General features: G+C 39.1%; 1 protein-coding gene across 13 annotated transcripts in view; it reads left to right on the forward strand.

Annotated features, from left to right (window-relative positions):
- Window positions 1-9,839: 9,839 nt before the first annotated feature.
- CUL2 (cullin 2) overlaps window positions 9,840-22,030 on the forward strand; it is a 54,183-nt gene continuing 41,992 nt past the window's right edge. For 2 of the 13 annotated variants that reach the window (XM_068934356.1, XM_068934361.1), the window contains exons 1-4: window positions 10,325-10,362; window positions 13,578-13,716; window positions 19,869-19,971; window positions 21,788-21,882. In XM_068934356.1, the coding sequence (XP_068790457.1) occupies window positions 13,598-13,716; window positions 19,869-19,971; window positions 21,788-21,882 (317 nt within the window). In that variant the 5' untranslated portion in view covers window positions 10,325-10,362; window positions 13,578-13,597. Of the gene's footprint in view, window positions 10,258-10,324; window positions 10,470-10,932; window positions 12,509-13,577; window positions 13,717-16,283; window positions 16,318-18,249; window positions 18,280-19,843; window positions 19,972-21,787; window positions 21,883-22,030 lie in introns of those variants that run through there. The other 11 variants (XM_068934358.1, XM_068934354.1, XM_068934360.1 and 8 more) reach the window with 11 other exon arrangements.

Consider the following 22,030-nt stretch of genomic DNA (forward strand, 5'->3'; position numbering starts at 1 on the left):
TAACACAGAATTATTACAGAGAGAGAATTACAGAGAATCTGCTTCACACAGAGGACAGGTGAATGACATCAACCATTCAGAGAATGCAGTAAAAGGCAAATATAGGAAGATTTCATACTCATTCAAAAATAAATAATGAAAATGACTAAAAATGCTAAGAATTTGCATTTAGTTGACTGTCTGACTATAGAATAGATTTTCTACCACTTGTAGGTTGTTAGTGGTGAGGGAGCAGGCTTTTTTTTTTTTTTTTGAGGGTAGTGGCTTTGCTGATGGCTACAAATGAAAGAAGGAAGGATAAAAAGCAAAAGCAACTATGAATAAACGGAGCTCGCTACCCACAAAGCAAAGTTGTCTGGCAGGTATACAGAGAAGGGAGAGATATAAATGAAAAAAAAAGTATTCTATAATTCAATATAAGAAGAGATTATCAAACTATTCGCAGTATATCTATGCCACAGAGCTTTCGTATTCATGTCAACAGTCATTTAGTTCTTAATCTCCCAGTAGTGCACATATAAGGGCTAAAGCTACACATTTTTGCGGCTGAAGAGGAAATTTCCATCTTTTCTCTTTTATTAAATGCTGGCTCACCAAACTGATCTCCTCGATGATGATATTTTGGCAGCTGGTTTACTTAAGAATTGTTTTTTCTCGTTCTATTTATCTGCTACTTTTGCATATCTCTGGAGGTTTCAGTCTGCAGTAAGTATGAAAAATGTGTTTGACTGAACTACATGAAAGGCAAATACGTTTTTCTTACATCATTTATTCTGAAAACTGAGGAAGCTCTCACTGTACTTGAATCAGAGTGGAATGATGTCTAGTTTCACTTGGAAGTTGATGTTTAGAATTGGGCACTAAAAAGTTTCCTTTTTATCATGCTTTACTTAAGATAGATACTGCTTGCTCTGCAAGCAAACAACAGTTCTGCAAATTCAACCTTCTCTCAAAGCTAAATTGTATTGCCTAAGGTTGTCATCGTTAATGTTTGCGCAGTCTGTGGGCTCTAATGTTTTTCTTCTGTCTACATTTGTGTATACAAACCCTACGCAGCAGATGTCGGATAACAATATCCTGGCTTTTCTGTTTTTAGCACTGCAGTAAAACCACTCAAGATTTACATGACTCTTTTCTCCAAAACACTGTACCTAGTAAACACAAAGAAACAAACTTCTCCCTCTCACAATATTTGTTAAGCAGTCCTTTTCGGATTATTTTAATGTGATTTCCAGGAAGATAGTATTGTATTGTATCCATGCATGATTGGATCTGTGCACATGATCTGAGCAGATAAAATATGTGTAGATTCAGTACCTGAGATACCACTAACAAAGTAGTCATACTGCTGAAAAGAGTAGGAAATATTACCTGTTGTGCAATTTCTGAATTAAAGGGGGAAGGAGGGCGCTTTAGAATAAAAGAAGACATTTGCCACATTGTTATGTTTTGTTTGGTTCACTATTGCTGCTGTAAACAAATGTACTTTTTAATCGTGAATTGGTAGAGGTAAAATAACTTTCAGTCTCTCAACTTCTCTGACTTTCCTTCTATAGCATAGAGTGCCCTCGTGTGGCTATTTCATTTTCCCAGTGCAACCAGGTGATGATATATAATATTTTACCTGTTCCATGTATTACAGGGGCTCTGTTGAATTCTGCTATCACACTTTCGTAACACACAATATCCTTGGGATTTTTTGCATATAAACCAATGCGTGAGAAGTGCAAACTATAGCTAATTTACTACAGTAAACATTGTTCGGGGCAAGTTTTATATTCAAAATAAACACCTGAAAACAAAATCCCAATAAATCAATTCAAGCCCTTTCGTGATGACCCAGGACTCCTCCATTTTCAGCAAGTCAGGGAAAAAAAAGGTCACACATTTCCTTCAGTAGGAGCTGGTTTATTCTAGCCTCCTTTCCCAAATTTGCCTAGGTTGGCGATGTGCTGAACAGGAACACCAACTGCTTATGTGACAGGTTACTTGAACTTCAGGAAGCAGTTTGTTGTGAGTAAACTAATTATATGTAGTAAACCCAGCCTGTAACAAGCAAGTACCTGAGATGTCTGCATTTCATGTAGTCGCTGCACAGGGAAGATAAAACGTCTTGTAATGGAACAAGTAAATCTCTAAAAAGCTTTACCTTTTTGGCAGCTGGCATATAAAGCTATTTTATGTCTTAGAAGTCTTCTAAATATAACAATTTAGATTTAGAGTTATTGAAATATAAACGAGTCATTGTATCTTTAAATAAAAGTTCTACATATGCAGTTTTACTTGCCACTATAATGTGTTTCAGAGGAATTTTATTTGCAATATTTTTTTTTGAAAAATACAGGAAAGAAAAATTGGCTAGGTTTGCTCACATTTATGGAAAAATAGCTGTTTAGCTACAGCGACATGAAAGAAGTTGATGACTCTTTCTAATAATGAAGGAAAAAATGACTTTTTTTTAGAACTTTACTCAAGCAACCTCAGGTCCTGAGGAAGGATACAACAAATCTGGGACCTGAACTAAGGTGTTGATGGCTAACTAATAAATGTTGGTTGGGTAAGGTCAGCGTCTGTCTATTTTCCTATTTCATGAACAAATAAACTTAGATGTTATTAGTCTTAGAGTTTGGGAACGTTGTGCACGTTTAAACTATTTTTTATATATTCAGCACTGCCATCTAGTGGACATGATTGCAGTGGGCTTACAATTTCTTACAAGAATGAAAAATGTTTTAAAGCAGATAAAATAATAATGTATTCAAAATTATTCATAAACTTTTAAAAATGAAAGATACAAGAATAATGCTTAATTACTGTGGATTTTTTATAATGATAAAATATGCATTCAACTACTGCTCATATTTTATGTGTCACCGTATGAAAGACAAAGCATGCTACAACAGAACCTGGAGTTACAATATTTGCAATGAAATAAAAGTTCACTCCTGATTTCATGTATCTTGTAGAGTCATCACTGTGCATAATGTGTCCTGCTTCTTAATTGTAATTCAGAATCTTATCTTCTTCCCTTTTTTGCTTTGGTCACTGAGGCAGCAATATATCTCTGAATTTCTGGAGAGAGTGGAAGCAGCTTATTTACTGCAACAGGAGCTAATAATAGCATCAATAATATTTTAAATATCCAGAGTGGTAAATAGAAATGCATCTCAGCCATATAAGAAAGGAGAACAAATACTGTGAAAATCTGAAGAAGTATTTCTCAGTGTGATTAGGCCGAGTGCAAGCACAAAGGACTGCTAGGGTGACAGATAAATGTACAAATTAGGATGACTGAGCCTTTAACAATAAGAGGAGGACTTTTTTTTTAAGGAATACTAGGCTTTGTCAAAGACAGGTGAAAGTTTATAAGGAAACACCAGTTTATGAATGTGGGACTCAGATGAATACTTGTTGCAATTAATCAACAGTGTAGAAGCAAAGTAGAACAGTAAAACAATCATCAGGTACCTAACTAGTCTATTTAGAAATGAAATTCTGTGACTAGGAGTTTACTGCTACCACTAGCCTTTGCAAAGATAGCTCATATTCTGGTCTGTAATAAGCTAAAATATTTTAATTTCCTGCAATTTCAGGCTTATTATACTTAGAAATTATACCTAATCATTATCCTTCACCTCTAAGAATCTTTAAATAAGCTGGAAGAAGTTTCAGTATTTTTGTACATATGAAGACAATGTGCTGCTATTGTGTTACACTGCATTAATATTTTCTGTGTGGCATTTTGCTCTTGCTAAAATATGGTTTCTATATAAGAATTTTTTTTTTCTAACACTGAACATACAGTTTATTTGTTCCAATGAAAATCCTGCCAAATACCAGCATATTGAATGCATATTTTATAGATTCCAGTTGAAAACAATTGGGAACTTACAAGAGAAATGACTAGTAACAGCGAATTGGTATGTAAAATAACAGAGAAAACAACTTGAGTTCTAAGAACTAAATTGTAAGGCCTTTTTCCCAGAAGACAGGGTGAAAACAAACCTTAAAAACCTGTGCATTCTGCTAGATAGAAGCCAGGTTTTGTTTAATTTTCAGGATACTTGGCTGATGTTCTGTGGCTCAAACTCAAGATAAATTGATCTTAACAATGAACTAGAAGTGGTTAACATTAAATATATAATTATTTGGAAAAAAAATACTGTCAAAATAATTTATGGATACTATTACCTGCACTGCTCATGCAGACTGAGTAATTAATAAAGTGCAAGTTTATTATAAATATGTTGGTTTAACCCAGCATAAACATTTTGCACAAACTAGAGGTTGTGGTTGCAAGGGAATGGGAAACAAAAGGTAACTTACTGCACAGTTTAGCCAATATTCTCTTTTTCCACACGAAAAAGATGAAGGATCTGTTTAAGTAGAAGGAGTCAAAAGGAGAGGCGAAAAGCAGTAGTAACGATAGTAACACGGATGGCATTTGTAAATGAAATGGGGGCTACGGGGAACGTAGACTATTTACTGTCACTTCAGATTGCAGTCTGTAAAAAAAAAAAAATTAAAGCAATAGATCATATATTGGCATATTTCATACAGTATTTGTATTATCATAAGCTGATGGGATTCCTAATTTTAGACTAAAATAGCGCTTTGTTAGATGTAGCATAAACACAAACAAAAGAGACAGCTCCTGCCAAGAGAATTTATTGCCTAAGACAAAAGAAAACAGGTTGATAAAAAAACTGACAGAGAAGTGAAAACAAATGCACGTAAACAACAGGGGGAATTTCAGGAAATACGGAATTTCAGAATGATAAACAGCGAGCAGATGTAATCACGGATCACACTGAATTTCTATAGCAGTTGTGGCATTTAGATGACCTGATGACGTAGTCGACTCCTGTTTTTAAGTTCTAAAACGCACACAATACAAATTAGCCGGTGTAGCTCACTACTGTAGCCAAGAACTGGTAAGAATTTACTGTGAAGAAATGGACTTCTGCCCAGGAGCATCCTGTAAAACTGCCAGAGATTTGATCTCCGCCACCCGGTGACTCCACCAACTATGACTGCTAATAGGTAACATCGAGTCCAGGTTAAGCGGGATTTAAAGCAGGCTTGGGCATTTACTGTCATCGAGAAACGTAGCAAGACTTATTGCTAAGGCTGTTGAACACACTTCTAAGTCATTAAGCTTTGTCAGATGGCAACTTTCCTGGCTAATATTCTTGGGCGTGTCTGTGCAGCAGGCCTAACTTGCCCGGTTAACGTCTGGGTCTAAGCAAGTAGCAGCAGCCCCGCTGTCAGGTTACATTCAGTTAAATTCCCTGCTAGGTAAATCATGCATCCAGTTACGTAAGCCATATACACAAGTTTTACTCTTGCACTGAGCACATATGCTACCATTACTTCCTAGTGGACTGCAGAACTTCTGTGTTCTTTGGGAAAGGCCAGCAGCATGGTGAGAGCGACGGGACGAGCTTCACGGGCACGCGCAGAACTTCGCCCCGCTAGCGCACACGCCTGCGCGGCCTGCGCCTGCGTGTAATTTCAGGCGATGGCTCTCTCAGCCGTCTTATCAAAGACATTTTATGCAACTAGAAGGGTGTCTATTCAGACGCTCCAAAGTCCCTCTTAGCGTTTAGATATTGTTATCTCCTAAACACACCTAAAACTGAAGGACTTTTTTTTTTTAAATACCTTACATAAAAACCAATAATGGATGTTCATGTTCTTCCTCCTAATTGTGTTTCCCTAATCTTGGTTTCCCAACTGCAGGCTTCCAGGATACAATTTGCAAAAGAGCCGAGGATTTGGTACCTAAATTAAAGTCCACGAAAACTCTGAATATTCATCATCTCAGAAGAATCGAAACACAATTCTCCCAAGGTGAGCATCCAAAATTAGGGAACTTGAAAATGTCTTCCTTGCTGCATTTGTGTTTCTAGTTCACAACAGTTAGCTCAGGATGATGCTTCCCTACATAACAGAAATTTAGAAAATGTATACTGTGCAGAGTCTGGCTCATGGATAGCTGAGGTTGTGTCTCATTAGCTGCCATCTAACTGTTGTGAGATATAATATGATCTTATACAATTAATACATTCACATAGTGCAATTAATGTAATCATATTATTACATATCTTACTTTCAAGAGTTTAATTTCACAAGCTTGTTGCTACTGCCACCACTTAAAAGGAGACATTAGTCCTACAAAAAGGGAAAAGAACAAGAGATACAATGCAACGCATACTTAAAAAAAAAAGGTAAGCAAAAGCTAAAATAAAAGTTGCAAGAAAGCTAACCAGAAAAGAGTTAAGCCAGCAAAACAGGAAAAGAAAGGTTAGTAGGTTGATATTAGAGAAAATTAAAACGGTGTTTAAAATGTTCAGAAAATGTTAACAAAATTAATTAAGAAATAGAAACTTATTAAAGACAAAAGAAAAAGTTGTAAGTCCTGGAAATAAAACAGATAGGACTTGCTTTGAAAACAGGAAAAGGAATTTTTTTAATAGAGTTATGAATCATCTGAAGGATGGAGAGTTTCTTGAAACAAATATCTCTTTTTTTTCCAGAAAACTATCTATTTGTGCATACTTATACTGTATACTCTAAACTGACCCTTTTTCGGTTGTAATAAAATACAAATATTGATGGGTAGACATTTTTTGAGAAACTCTTTAACATGCCTAGTTTTTCTTAAAAGCTTTTCACATTATTTTAATTTTTTAATAAAATGCTGTGGAAGCATGTATATCCTTGACTTTCAATTCACTTAAGTGAATTAGGCACTTCTAGAAATCCTGCCCTAAACCATTAATTCCTTTTAAAATTTGAAATTTACATTTGCAATTTAAATTTTCAAAGATGAACCATCAGATTCTGTTCCACTTTGACAAGAAAAAAGTTGGATCAGCTATATTTAGCAGCAGGTGCTAGAGGATCTTAAAATCTGGCATGTGTTAATAAATAAATTCACAGCAGCAATTTGTAGTCATATTTAAGGCTGATACTACACATTTTAAACAAGACGCTTAGGATGCCGTTTATCTGAACCAGTCTCATGAGGCTTCGTTTAGAGCCAATGGAGTCTAGGATGCTATTTATCCCACCCTAATGTAGAAATCTAAAATGAGGTAAATGAATTGCCTAAAGAGGTCTAAAATGATTAGCTGACCTGTAGAAATCTACCTTGTAGATGCAGAATTAGCTTGTTTCAGAATTTCCTAATTGCATCTCAGTAAAAACTCTGTTATTATAATATTGCTCACTACTATCTTCTTATACCTTGAAAGCAAATGCACTGAATACATTTTGCAGTGGATGGATGAAGAAGGAGATTTCCAGGAAACATTTCGGGTGTTTACCATATTATAACCATTTTCATTTTGATGCTCTTTGGCTAGCTCTACACTGGCTAGTGTGATGGAGTAGGAGCACATCTGAAGAAAAGAACTGTTGGCGCTGAAGACCTGATATCCACAATAGATTATTTTCAGGGGTTTTTACTTTGGACTTTTGATCCTGTGGGCTGAAAACAGAAAACCATTAGCAGCGTGAGTTCATCAGGTGGACTACCTGCTGATTTAATGGTCGGATTATTGCATAAATTTTGGCAATTTTGTAACAGGTGTGCACTGTAAGGCCACTGGCAAACTAAGAACTTAAAACATTCCATTTTTAAAATTTAAGGTCAATAGATATGATGCTTTTTGAATATAAATCAAATTCAGATGTTTTGCAGTAACCATAATTCTGTAAACCCGACAGACAGATACACTTTGTATGAGATACGGAAATGTGCAGTGATGAGAGTCTTTTGTTCAACATGTAGACTACAGAGTTAGCACTCTTACCATGCTCTTAATATTACCATGCTCTAATATCTCTTTATTCAAGGAATATTTAAGGTTGCTTCTGCAGAGCTTAGGACCTGGACCTATTTAAGAATAAGCAGTCTAAGTAACATTTTTCCATAAGAAAGAAAAAAAGATATTTAAGAATTTGAAGTCAGTAGTTTTACACATGCACCTTAGAAATACATCTCTGGCTATGTTTTTGTCCCCCTCTGCTTTCAATGACATCGATGGGGAAATAAATGTATTTCAGTGGGTATTTCACCAACCCCTATGCTCCATTTGCCAACCTTTTGTTATTGGTGATGCAGTGTAACATACAGCATCATTTGCTTTGATTCCAGGGTAAGTTTAAGGTGGTGTTATTGGTTTACTGTCTTAAGTCAAGAAACAAAAGTTTAAAGAACCTGAAGAAGTTTGATCTGGAAGTTACAGAGAACTGTAAAAGAATTTTGAATCATTTTTATGTTTCAAACAAAACCTCACTGCACCAGCTGTGAATTTCCAGTGTTTCTGTTTTAAGTTGGGCGGGGGAGGGGGGAAAGAGTATTTGAATGGCATGTAAAGAAGGATGCAGGTATGAAAACTGTCTTGCAAAATAGGAGCAGCTGTGTTGTATTCCCATAATTAAGCAAACAAACAAAGCAACCAACCTGTGGGCTGAAATGAAACACAAATTTCCCTCAGCCATGTAACACAGTCCAACAAAAGAGAGAATTAGAACTATAAATGCATTTTATTTTGAGCAACGCAGCAATTATATTCACAATTACTACAGTGAATTTAATTTTTCATCCTTCTTTCATGATGCTGTTTGACAGTTGGATTTTCATTGTCCTCCTATCCCTCAAATTCCAGAACTTCCAAAGAGAAAAGAAAAATAAAATAAAATACCTAGGAGACTTATGCTGAGCAAGCATGGGTACCTTCTACAAAGGAGATAAACAGCAAGTATTTTGAAAGTATTCTGTATGATCTAATGGAACACGTGCACTTTAGAGGAAAAATAGAGGAGATCATATAATAGCCTAAAGAGATATAACTTATTGCTTTGTAATCCAGTAATTGTCTGTTAGAGGACCCCTTAAGAGCAATCTTTACCCATGAAAGTTACAGAGTTATTAACTTGAAATAATACAGTTATTAACTTGAAAGTTGTTTGAGCCTGTAAGAACAAATCAGCTCAGGAAAACGAGGTCATGGAAAGTAGATTTCCTGAGGTAAAATGCAAGAAACTGCCACAATATAAATTCAAGCGTGAACTTCTGCAGTGTTGTGTGTAAACTAGTCTACAACTACAGAGGGGAAGGAGAAAAGGTCCTCCGGAATTAGATCTCCCTATGCTGCTCCTAGGAACTAGAATAGGTATCCATGTGCCAAACAGCTTGCTGAGACCCAGTAAATCAGTAAAAAAGTTACTTTTTCACCTAAGTTGTTATAGTTTTTTTATGTTTTCTGATGTATTTCATGAGCATTCTCTCGTCTGTCAATCCCATAGCTTTTTTTCCACAAAAACCGATGAGATAGCTTTAAAACATGCGCTCGGGACAAGCCTCACGGAACAGGCCCACGTTTTGCTCCACAATGAAGCGGGGAGGCTCGTTACAGCGACCGAGGCTGAGGGCTGAGCGAGAACCGGCTTAACCGCCAGAGCGGCCCGGCCGCAGGCTCCTCTGCGTCCCGAGGGGGTGCGAGCCCCAGAAGTGTCCGGAAAATCCGAAACTGGCCACTTCTGCCCCAGAACATGCACCTGCTTAGCGCATGTACCGACTGTAAACTACTTCGTCTCCACTGCGGTTTGCAGTCAGTTATTTCAATTTAAAGAAGTTTGTTTTTGTCTTCTGGAAAGGAAAGCGAAGCGCAGAGGAGCCCAGAGGGGCTTCTGCCAGCCCGGCGGGCGCTGCCAGTGCTCCGTACGCGGTCGGGGATCCCTCGGGGCCGGGCCCGGAGGCTGCGCCCCCCTCCGCGGGGAGGCCGGGCCGGGTCCCTCCCGCTAACCCCGCGGGCCCGCCCAGGGCAGGGCTCCTCGCCACGGTTCGCCTTCCCCGGCCACAGCGGCAGGCAGCGAGGGCCAGAGCCCGCAGGACGCGGCCCCGTCCCGCCGGTCGCCGGCAGCCCGCCGTGACTCCATTTCGGGCCGAGCGGGAGGGCGGCTAGCGGCGCGGCGCGCATGCGTCGGAAAGCAGCCGTCGCCAATGGCAGAGCAACGCGTGCGCGGGGGCCCTGCGGGACATGCGCCATAAGGCAGCTAGCCGGCGCGTTGCGGGGAATTCAGGCCGTCCGCGCTTGCCGTAGAGTGGGCCGTACCAAGCCCCCCACTCCTCGTGCGCGGGGGGAAGGTTGTGCCGGAAAGTGACTGCGCGCCTGGACGCGTCGGCTCCGCCCGTCCCGTCGCTGCTGCGGGGAGCCCGGCGGGCGGCCGCGCACGGCGGGGCGGGTGAGGACGAGGCCCGGGGCGGCGGCGCGCGGCCGCGGCGCCCCCCGCTCTCCGGCAGTGGCGGCGCCGGCGGAGGGGCGGGGGCGCGAGGGGCAAGCGGCTTGGGTAATGGCAGCGCTGTGAGGACGAGGAGCGGGGCAGGGACCGCAGCCGCGGCGCGAGGGAGGCCGGCGGGCGGGCGGGCGCGGTGCACTCGGGCCCCTGGGCGCCAGGTAACCCCCGCGCCGCGCCCGGCCTGGCCGCGGGCGCCGCCGCCGCCGGTGGGGAGCGCTGCCCTCCGGGGGGAGGCGGCGGTCCGCGTCCCCGCGCGCTGTGGGCGGGCGGGCCGAGGCCCGGACTCCCCTCCGCGCCCCGGGCGGGAGCCCTCGCCGCCTGCTGCCCGCCGCCGCGCCGGGCCTCCCCCCAGCCGGGAGCCGCCGCGCCGGGCCTCCCCGCGCACAGGGGCCGGTGCGGGAGCGCCCCGCCGGGGCCTCCGGGCGAGCCCCGGGCCGGGCGCCGCCGCGGGCGGGCAAGGGCGTGGTGCGCCGCGGGGCTCCGCTCCGCTCGCCGCTCCGGCCGGTTTCGCTTTTGTTTCGGCGCGGAAAGGTGCGGGGCCCTCCCGCGGCTGCCCAGCGCTCTGCGGGGCGCGGGTGGCGGTAGCAGGCGCGGTGCGGTCGTGTCTGGCGCGGGTGCTCCTCCGCCTGTTGGTCCACCCGCCGCTGCAGTCCGTAACTGTTCGTTTCCTGAGCTGTTTAAACAGGCTGGAATTTTGGGGGACGTTTTGGCGTTGGTCGAAAATCCGTGTGTATGTGTGTAGAGAAATATGTGCAGTGTGATAGTGGTATGTTTTGAAGAGGGAGACGAAGCGAGCCCCATCCTTTCATTATCTTTGTGTGTAAATACGTTTCAACAATATTTGCTTACCCTAGGGCTTGTCAAACAGGTATGGTGTCCGACCCCCGAACAGTATGAACCCTAGGGTTGGTATTCTGCTCTGGTAGAATTTTTACCACTAAGGGTGCTTGCGTCAGTGTAAGGCTTTTAATACATTAATCTGGTAAGCCTGCATGCTGCAAGCACTGAAGTACAGCAGACCCCCCTCTCCCCCAAAACCCACTTTCTTACAGGAAAAAAAAAAAAGGCTTACTGAATTTGTTAACGTTTATATAAAATAATTCTAAATTCATATTGCCATGAAGGCTAGTGCAAAGAACTGGATTCCAGTCAGGTCTCTCTTAAGCCATTTAACACCTGACTGCCTTTATGCATATATGAATGCATAGTGCTTTACTTATTGCATATTTCGGTGATACTCAATCCGATGTTACTGGCTCTTTGTGATGTACTGTGGAGAGGACTTCACCCTTCCTTCTTCCCCTGAGCTTTGCTTGTCTTTGAAAGAATGCGTCTTTTTGCTTAAAATTACCAACAGTGAGTTGCAGGGGGAGCAACCTGTAACAACATATAACACTCAAGTAAGCATACCCTCAAAATTTCTTAGGATTCTTAAAATCTTGTGAACCATGATAACTTCTGTTTAGGATTATCCGCAAATGTTCTTGCGTGTTCTGGAATAATTATATTAAACCTTTCAGATGAAAACCACTTCTTTTTTCCAGAGAGTGGACTGTACTGTAACTCACCTCTCCTATTGAGGTTCACGTTCCTTTGAAACATTCACCATGTTGTGTTTTTCAAGTTACTTTTGGTGGATGTACTGTATCTAGTTTCTTTGTTTGACAGTTCACGTTAATTTTCTGCTTAGTACGTTGCTGCTGTCATATCAACATTGAAGATGTTTTTTTTCCAAACACAGTAATAGCCATGTTACAAATGCAATAATGTATATGTTTCTACTGAACTGAAAACATTCACGCATCATTTACTGATTGTTAGTTCTTCTACTTGAAAAAGTTTCCTGTTCATAAAACCTAGAATAATACAAGTTCCTTGGTGTTATTTAGTTGTTACTCCATTGTTATATTAAATAAGGACGACTGTGGATAATATATTGATTAAATTTTAAATAGAAATTGTTGTGATGCAGGGAGAGGAAAACAACAGTCTGAGGTTCTTAAATTCACAGCAGTTAAGGGACTTGGTTAACTAGTCAGGATGCAATTTTGCGAGCATTTAGTGTACAAGTTAAGTTTGTTTCGTTTGTCTGTCTGTTTTTTTTTTTCCCCTTAAATCTGAGAAATTGCATATGCTGTAGCTATGAGAGAGACCTAATGTGCCTGAGAGAAGTAAAGAGCCATTAGTGGTTAAGGCAGTAAGTTGATTTTATTCATATGTAGTTTTCCATCATGTCATTTGATTCTTTACATGATAGAAATATTTATTGTGCTAAAAATCTGTTTGTCACTAGCTTTCTTTTTCTCCTCTGACTTTGAAAATTTGGGAAGACAAGTTAAGGGTCACTTAACTATCTTTATAAAATGGAAATAGGAGCATTTTCTCGCTGTTTGTTTTAGTCTTATGATGACATTTTTCCGAGCAAGAATTAAGACTTGCTTTGTGCATGGTGTATCACACATCAGGTCCTTTCTAGATTAGGTACATAGGACAGAGGTGACTGGAAACATAGAAAGGAGAGGCCTTTACACTTTTGCCTTTTTCACGCCTTCCCCCTTTTTTTTATTTCTCTTACCCTTTTTCTAGTTTTATTTCACTAATTTAATGTTTTCTTTCACTCAGTCTCTTTTAATATTTTTAATAGAAATTTATTAACATAGCTTCTGTATCTTAAAGCCATGTCTTATTTGAAGGACTCAGTCTGTTTGTCCTGCTGTATAGTATGATAAGCTGCACAGGCTCTGCATAATACTCTGTGTTTAGAAGTTTTTTCTTTTTGTGATCTTGATCACAGTTTTCAGGTTTTGTGGGTTTTTAAATATAACACCAAAAACGTCTCATGGAAGTTTGAGGTGAACGTGGAAACTGGCAGTATACACTGCTAATATGTTTAGTGTGTTCCTGTCCAAAATTCTCAGTTACAGCTGAAGTACCCAAACAGAAGTGCCCCCTTCCCCTCCCCCCCTCCCCCCCCAAAAAAAAAACCTTACAGAAAAGTCGCTTTCCTCACTTGGCACTGTTAAATGTGCACCTTTGTAAGGTGGTTAACTTCTTGAGGGACAATGTTGTTGGGTAAATTGGTGTTACATTATAGGCTATTTATGCAACTGTAATGTTATATTCCATAATACTTAAAGTAAAGCTTGTAAATTTTTTTTTTGCATTCTTCATGTTGCTGTACCATTGTGTTGTGTACAAAGTTTAAATTAAAAATGTCGAAAGTATTGTTTTAATTATTCTGTCTGACGTGTTTAATTTTTCTGCAGAATAACACTATAACCCCACAATGTCCCTGAAACCACGAGTAGTTGACTTTGATGAAACATGGAACAAACTGCTAACAACAATTAAAGCTGTTGTTATGTTGGATTATGTTGAAAGAGCAACGTGGAATGACCGCTTCTCGTATCCTTTAAGTGAAAATCTGACTTACGTGTGTTTGTATGATGTGTTTAGCGTGTAGTTGGCCTACGTTATATAAAATTTCAGTGGTTAGAAGTTCACTGTAAGGTTGTATCTGATATTAATCCCACAAGTCAGTGGATATGGTTAAAGGGATGTGAAGTATTCTGCATGAAAATCACCTTTGTAATAAAAAGTAAACAAGTCTGAGTTTTGCTTGCTTTCAGTAGCATTAATATTTAGTTTATGCTGTAGCTGTTTACAGAAACAGCTGCACAGAACTTCTATTCTGATTATGAGTTTGTTTGTTTGTTTGTTTCTTAAGTGTGTGTGGGAGGGGAAACAACACCTAAGACTGACTTTTTTTTTTTTTTTTTTTTTTTGAGATGTGCGTCTCTCTCTCCTTTGTACTTTTAAGTGTACTGATGCCTACCATGTTAGACATTTCTGTAGCCAGGGTGTATGGAAAAAGCCTTCTTCCTTTCTTTCCACGTGTTATTGACTATCTATTCCTGAATAGCTAAGAATAATTATTTTAAACATAGTTGTCTAGCTTTGATTGTACAGTCTTGCTGTTCACATCATAGCTGTGCATACGATATTGTTGTAATGGAAAGCTTGCATTTTACATTTCAAATGGGTTTGTACTAAGAACATTTAAGTTTAAGCTAACTTTTAAAAAGTGTAGCAGTTCTAATCCACTTGCCTAGTGTCTATGCGTGCGTTAGCCTGTACAGAGTGGTGAATAATCTGAGAATTTCTGAAGGCTTCTCAGATGTTCCTCAGCAATCTGACTGAGTTTGATTTGGTTATTACAGGAAGTATAGTTTAAAATTAACAAAAATTCATCAGTCCTGGGTTAAAAAAAGAAACTTCTGAGAAGATTCTCATACATAATTATTGCAGCATAAGCTTGTTTTATCTTTAGGAGCTAGACTGTAAAGTCTCTTCTCTTTCTGAATGTATTACCGATTTTAAGAATTGGTTTTCCCTGTGCGTATGGTTTGAGTGTGGGTATAAATATACACAAAAATGTTAAGCTGATCGTAGTCCATGTGGGCCTTGTGCGGTGGTGCAATAATCTTCAAACGGCTCTTTCATTTTAAAACTTTATAATTATTTTTTGAGGGCATGACTTCACCTTGTCACGGAGTCAAGTTCAAACAACTAAAACTTACAGATTCTTTGGGTTAATTGGGTGTGCGCTGTTGTGCTGACAAATTGTGCTGTAGTCATTCTAAGCAGTTTTTAAGAGCTGCCTATTTCAGTCCTCAAAAAATTATCAACTTTCCTAGCTTAGAACTGTAGCCATTTTGACACAAACACCTAAATGATTTTAAATTCAAAACAGTAGTTGAATGAGATATTGCAAATGATTGCTCTTGTCATACTACTCCACTTAGAATTTCGTATATGAAAGCCTTGTACCCCAGTCTGCTGTTGATCCGCTTTTGGGACTTAATAGATCGAAATCAGTAAGAGACCACTTAGCAATAGCAGACTCAAGAAGCAGATTGAAAGAATCATTTGGCATGTAATTCTTAATATTTTACTCTTATCTCTTAATTATGTTCCTGGGAAGGTGGGACTGTTAGTGCCTTATCTGGCATCTTACAGGCACTGTCAAAGCATTTTGAAGTATTCTTTATAGCTGAATGGCCTGAGGAGCTTGTGTGACTTGAAACTTCCAGCTTAAATCTTGTTTGACTGTTTAGTACTTCTGCTAGCTTTAATCAAGTTATATGTTTTAACATTAGCTGCTCACTGGGCAGTCAACAACTTTGTGAAACTGGTAGCTTTTCTCCACAGCTGTCGTGAAAGCTTTTTTCAAGTTTTAAATGTAAAAATAAAAATCTGAAGTATTAATTTAAATGCTAGGTCTTCCTAAAATAAATCTTCTTGTTCTTTAGTAGCTTTGTACTCCCTGCTAAATTGAACTTAATTAGGATAATCTGATTTTAAACATCTACAGCGATTTTAAAATTAGTGTAGGTATCTAGGCTTTCCATAGGTCAGGCTTCAGAATTGGAGAGGAAATATTGTATTTGTTTGTTTGTTTTTTGCTGCTTAATAAGCGTAATAGAAAGATGACAAATGGATGTGAACTATGTATTACTGAAATTTGTACATGTTATTTCATTGATCATAGTACTACTTGATCTAGCCTCTTTGTAGTCTAAACAATGATATGAAAGCAAACCGTGCGATAGAACCAAGAACCATGATTTCTGCAGCAGCCCCTTGCAACAAGTGTGTGTGTGGTTTTTTGTTTTTTTTTTTTTTTAAATGTGCTGCTTGAGACTGCTGAGATCATATGGGCTATTCAGACTTGAAGTATTTTAGTGGGGAAAGGCTTGTAATGTGCAGATTAAGTTCTGGGGAAGTATAGAGGTAAGAACTAACTCCAGAAGCAGATTTATCTTGACTATAGTGTTTTCTTAATAACTCTGATAATTTCATTGTTAAACATGGTTATCCTTAAACTTAGCTTGTATCTCGTACTTGAAATGCTAAAATGTCAATGAGCTGGGAACCCCAACTATGTAGTGTTAAAATCTTCTGGAAAAGATCACTTGAAAGATCATATGTCGCTTTATTTAAACTGTGAGTCATCTTTAGCTACCTTTGACCTTCAATTTTCCTCTCTGATCCTGTGCAGAAATAAATGCTTCTGGAGTTGTTTCATTGTCTGATAACAGTTATGTCTTTCTACTTGAGATGTTACTGTAAATTTGTTTTTTGGGAGTACCTTGAATAACTTTTAAGACTGCTTCTAACTATTCAGTAGGCTAGGGAGTGTTCTTTAAGAGGCTAATCAAGCTTGATTACTAATTGGTAGTTCACCTATATGTCATTAACTACCTTTTAGGAATAGAACTTTCTTGGACAGGTAGAACATCAGGGTCTTCCTATTATTGTCTTGTGTGTTTTTTTGTGTTTAGCTGTGGAACTCCACTGACCAGGTAAGTGGATGAACAGTGTATAGGGGGGCGAGGGTGCAGCATAGAGGCAGTGGTTAGTGCTGCAAACGGTGGGTTTTTTGTTTTTTTTTTTTTTTTTTAAGCATACAATGTGGCCGTAGCTGTTGCTCTCTCCTTTTTTCCCCTCATGCTGCTGCTCCCCACTCCAACCCCTATTTTAGAAGGATACTGTTATGAATGAGAAACTTATTATTTGGTTGTAGATTAGCAAGTACCTTTAAGACAGGAACCAACCTAGAAGGAATGATATGAGCATGAATTTTTCTATTGACTGTAAGTCCTCAAGTGCTCCATGAATTTTGGTTTTCAGATGTGTGCTATTACTGTGGAAGATTAACAGTCACAGACATTCTCCAGAAGCTCCACTTTTATCTTGTAGAGAATATTTTTCAAAGCCTTCTTTAATCTGTGGTTTTAACTTGATACTTTTACTTTTTTAACCTTTAGGGCAATATTCATGATCCTTTAGGGCCTTGCAGTGCTTTTTGCTGATATTCATTAATCTTTTTTTTTCCGCATAGTTTGGAATTGGTTCAGTTTCCCACTGCTGTGTAGTTCCCTCCAAATAGCAACTACCTGAGTACTTAAATCACACAAAGTTTTTGATCTTGTGTCCCTCCACACAGAGTGGAGGCCTCTAAGCATCAGTTGTGCTTCAGCTTCCTTTGACCGTTTTCAGCCTGCAGATCAGGGTGCTGAACTGAAAGGGCAGATGATTTTCACCATTAAAGACAAATTATTGAACAGTAAAGACTTCTTGCAAGGGACAGAGGAACAGGAAAAATACCTTGATTTAAGTTTGTGGAGTAAAACATCAGTTATTAATGACTAATCTCCCACTAAGGTTTTTTGTTAGGGAATTCACACTTTTGGGGGGGGGGGGGGGGCAATGCAAGGTTTGACTCAGGGATATGTCTTTGAACTTCTTACATTTTGATTCTAGACCCAAAGATATAGTTAGATGAACAAGCTAATACAGGTTGAACCCCAGAATGTCAGCTTCCTGCAGCCAGTCTATTCTGTAGCACATTTTTGAGAAGCAAAACATAACAAAAGCATAACTCTTCTGCAGAAATCCAAAGAAACTTAGTATTCAGGAAGTAGAATTTTGGGTTGATTTTATCATTTAGCTAATAGGAGCAAAGATTTGAAATGCCTATAGAAATGCCTCTGTGTTTAAGTTACTCAGTTTAAGGAAGTTTGCAAGCTATGTCTCATATGTTAAGGAAGAATCCTAGGTTCGATTTTTCTTCCTTCTGGCCATTTGCAAGAAAATGTGACCGCTGACTAAAATAAGCCAGAGGCAGCAAATTCATCAAAGCTAACTTTAAGAATGGAGAGGCATATGTTTTAAATATATTCATTTTTCATGAAGGAGTACAGATGCTGCATTTGTTCTTAAATAGGCTTATTATGACTAGTAAACAATGGTAATGGTCATCTGAACCCCTAACTGAAGTTTGGGACGAGGATGCTAGATAAATTCAGAGAGATTTGTCTGCTGCTTTTGTCAGTTAAGCTTCCGTTATTATTTTCTTATGCTGTTGTAGTGAAGGCAACTCCGTCTGTTTCCTCTGACTTTAAGGTAAGCGGGTACTTGTAGCAGAGATTCATAACAGTTTCGGTGATTCACATAGACAGTGTTATTGTGCATCTGAAGTGAAAAGTTATGTCCTCTCTGCTTGTGAATAGGTTACAAAGATCCTGGAATTTACTTTATCAGAAATATCTAGCTTGTACAATGAAAAGCCTTGCAATCTATTTGATGTTGAGGATGTGTTTGACTACATGCCGTGCTTAGGTTCACAGAGCTTGTTTGTTTTTTGGGGGATGGGGAGGAGTGTAAAGAACAGTCTTTCTGCTAACTTAGTAATTTGTTTTGATATTTATTGGTCATAACTTTGCAAACTGGTGTAGCATAGTGCTTGCCACTGTTAGAAAGCATTGAACATCAAAGATTTTTCTTCACTGAGGTTTCCATTTAATGCTTCTCTCTTGACATTCTGAGGAGAAATCTGATGAAGATCTGTGTGGACAGAATAACTCCGCTCAAGATCAGACTCTAATTGTTGGCTCTCTCTAAGATTCTACTTGCCAAATAAAGCTTTTCCCATCTCGTTGTCCTACGTCAGTATCTTCTATATTTTGAGCAGGACTTCTATTTAAAAAATGAAATGTGCTCTTAGGAAAAGTTGTGTGATAAAAGCTTGACGTTCTGTAGAATAAGCAAGTGATTTGCCAACTGTCCTCATGTACTTTAGCTCCTTTTAGTCAGGCACGTTTTTTAAGGGGAACTGGAGGAAAGCAGACTTTGTGTCATCTTTCAATTAAAGAGCTTTCCTTAAAACTAACCTGTACTAAATCATTATTTCCAGCATGACTGATTTTTGCGTGATACTTAACCTCAGGTGTATAAGCATGGCATTTTTAATTTATTTCTCAGTGATGGTCACGTGAAGTTTGACTTGGTGCTACTTCTCTGGCAGCGGAGTTCTTAACCATAATTTCTTCTCCTTACAGAGTGATGGAGGAATATATAAATTGTCTTTTTAAAAACAAAGCAAAGAACTTTAGAAACATTGCAAACTTAAGATGTAGCTCCTCAAGAGACTTCAGTGACAAGGGCAGCTTAAGAAGTTTAACTGTTGCTGCCCTTTTAAGTGAGCAAGTATAACTGTTTTGTGGGGCTCTGTGATCTAAACGTGATTACTGAAATTATAATAATTACTAAAAATGAAACCAAGGTTTTTGGATCCACACCACTGCCGTGGTACCTTCATTTGCGGAATGGTCCTACAAAACTGTTTTACGTGGGGAGTGGGGGGTATCTGCTGGGGCAGCAAATTATTTTGGACCTGAGGGAAGAGAACTTGAAGTTGACTTCACTTAATGTTTTGCTCTACTCCCTACTTGATTAATCACATTCTTAACCTAATTGTAACTATTTAAAAAAAGAAGCATCGATTTCCTTTATCCAAAAAGAAATACAGTTTTGTTGATTATTGAATCTGAAAACTTAGCTTGTTCATAGATCAGGCTTAAATTTCATAACAAGATCCATTTTATCTTTTGTGCGCCACTTAAATTCTTCTAAAATGCGAGGAAAAAAGGTTCTATAAATGTTTGATATATTTTACTGCTTTAAATAGATATAAGCCTTGACTTGGAGCCCAGAGACATATATGCTTTGTGTGTCGCCTATCCCGAACCTCTTGGAGAGAGACTTTATACTGAGACTAAAATTTTTTTGGAAAATCATGTACGCCATTTGCACAAGGTAACCTGTACAGTTAGTGATGTACGTGTCGGTATTGTTGCCTTTGTATCACTTTTGGGAGAGTTTTTGTGTGTTTTGTATGGATGAAGTTGTGCGAATTTTGAGTCTGAATCACAGAAGTGTTCGGGGGTGCGTGTACAGACTAAGAAAAATCATTCTTTTGTGTTAAATGCTTATAACCAAACAAGTTACAGAAATGACAAATCACAGTACATTTTGATGGCTAAGACATCAGTCGTCTTTTAAGGTGTAAAAGTATCTAGTGTCTTGGAAACCACTTGTATATACTTTACTATAAAGAAAACCTCTGAAATATGAGGGAAATTAAGTAGCAGAAATGATTGGGAGAGGAGGGGGTAAAATATTGTTAGGACAAATAGCAATACTCGTATGCCTGTACAAATGTGAATTAACTTCTGTGTCATCAGCTAAGGCGAATTTCAACCTGAATCATGATTCATCATGTTGGATATATAGGATTGATGAGTAGCGGCTCCTTGTACTTCAGTAAAGAAGAGAATTAGATTTAAATGAGGTGCCTGCCTCTCTCTGGTTACTATGTAGGGAATGAAGAATTGCAAACTCTGGATAATACTGCTGAATGGCTTATCCCTATTCTTTGAACTTAGGTACATGTTTGTTTCACAAGATAGGCTGGGTGCCTTAATGGGAGTTGCCACTGGTTAAAGAGTCTACCTCTGACACCTTGATAGACTGAATCAGTTCACTAAACTGTCAGATAGCCCGGTCAAAAAGTTCCTCTCCGTTCTTTTAGCGCGCTGAATGAGTTCACTGAGGCTAGCCAGGCAAGCGCTAGCACAGGTAGAAGCTATAGGAAGTAGTGTAAAGCATATGTCCACTTCTCAACTTGACTCTCCACCATTGTTCTTTGAAGTAATGTTGGAAAGCCTTTGTGAAACTCAGACTGCAGAGGAAAGGACTCTTGATTCCACCTTATCTCCTAGCATTCCTCTCTTAGGTTAATTTTGCATAGGCATTGCTACTTGAGACAGAATTTAAAATAGCATACTCTACAGAGAACTATCGTTAAATTCCTAGAATCTTATCCTCCTTCACAAATCATACTAATTTGTTTAAATCTGAATTGTTAAACTTATTCCTTTGAAATATGAATGTATATTGAAAAGTTCGGTACATCAGCAACATCTTGGATGATAATTGGCTTAAACTACAAAAGATTTGAGCTCAGATTGGCAGAGTTTAAGATATGTTTAAGTTTGTTAGATCCTTGTGCTTGTATGTCTGTGCTTTGTTAAACGTGTTTTTTTGCCAGGATTCTTCATAGATATAAGGGCTTGTCTAAACCAGGTATGCTGATTTTAAGTGTTTGTAGCTAAAGTGAGGCACATCCTTCAGTGTGCATGTGGCTACGTGGGTTTTAAATTGGTTATAACGGTAGGGAAATGGTTAGGTGAGTTATTGTGCCGGCATGACGTAAGAATATGAACCATGCTTTTTATTTGTGCTCTTCCAAAAGTATGCCTATAGAGACAAATAGAAAATAAAATAAATGATAGATTGCTCTTTTGAAATACAAAATAAAACAACTTTTAGTATTGTAGTCGGCCTTTCAGAAATTCACAGTAAGGCTTTGGTTTGTTTTCTGGTGATTGCAATGATGCTGTTTTCAAGCAGGTTAAAAGCTTAGGTGCGGTCTTGATTTTTTTGAATCTGTGGTTGTTATTCCAGAATGGTAGTCCTGTAGTAGCTTTTACTTTATAATATAACTTTCTACTTAGGTATAGTATTTTTGTACTAATCTTAGGGGTGTGTGTATGTGTCTCTTCGTTCACAGAGAGTTCTGGAATCTGAAGAACAGGTACTGGTTATGTATCACAGATACTGGGAAGAGTATAGCAAAGGAGCAGACTATATGGACTGTTTGTACAGGTAAGTGTTGCGAATGAGTTATTTAACTTTTGACGTTATTAAAACTGTCCACGCTTTAAGTCGAAGAGTTTTGTTTAAAGAGGACGGTGATTGAATATGCCCCAGGTCAGTTTTGGTGAGAGTGTAGTTATGGTAGCAGAATATGAGA

This window comes from Struthio camelus, chromosome 2 (genome assembly GCF_040807025.1).
Source record: "Struthio camelus isolate bStrCam1 chromosome 2, bStrCam1.hap1, whole genome shotgun sequence".
Lineage (NCBI taxonomy): Eukaryota > Metazoa > Chordata > Aves > Struthioniformes > Struthionidae > Struthio > Struthio camelus.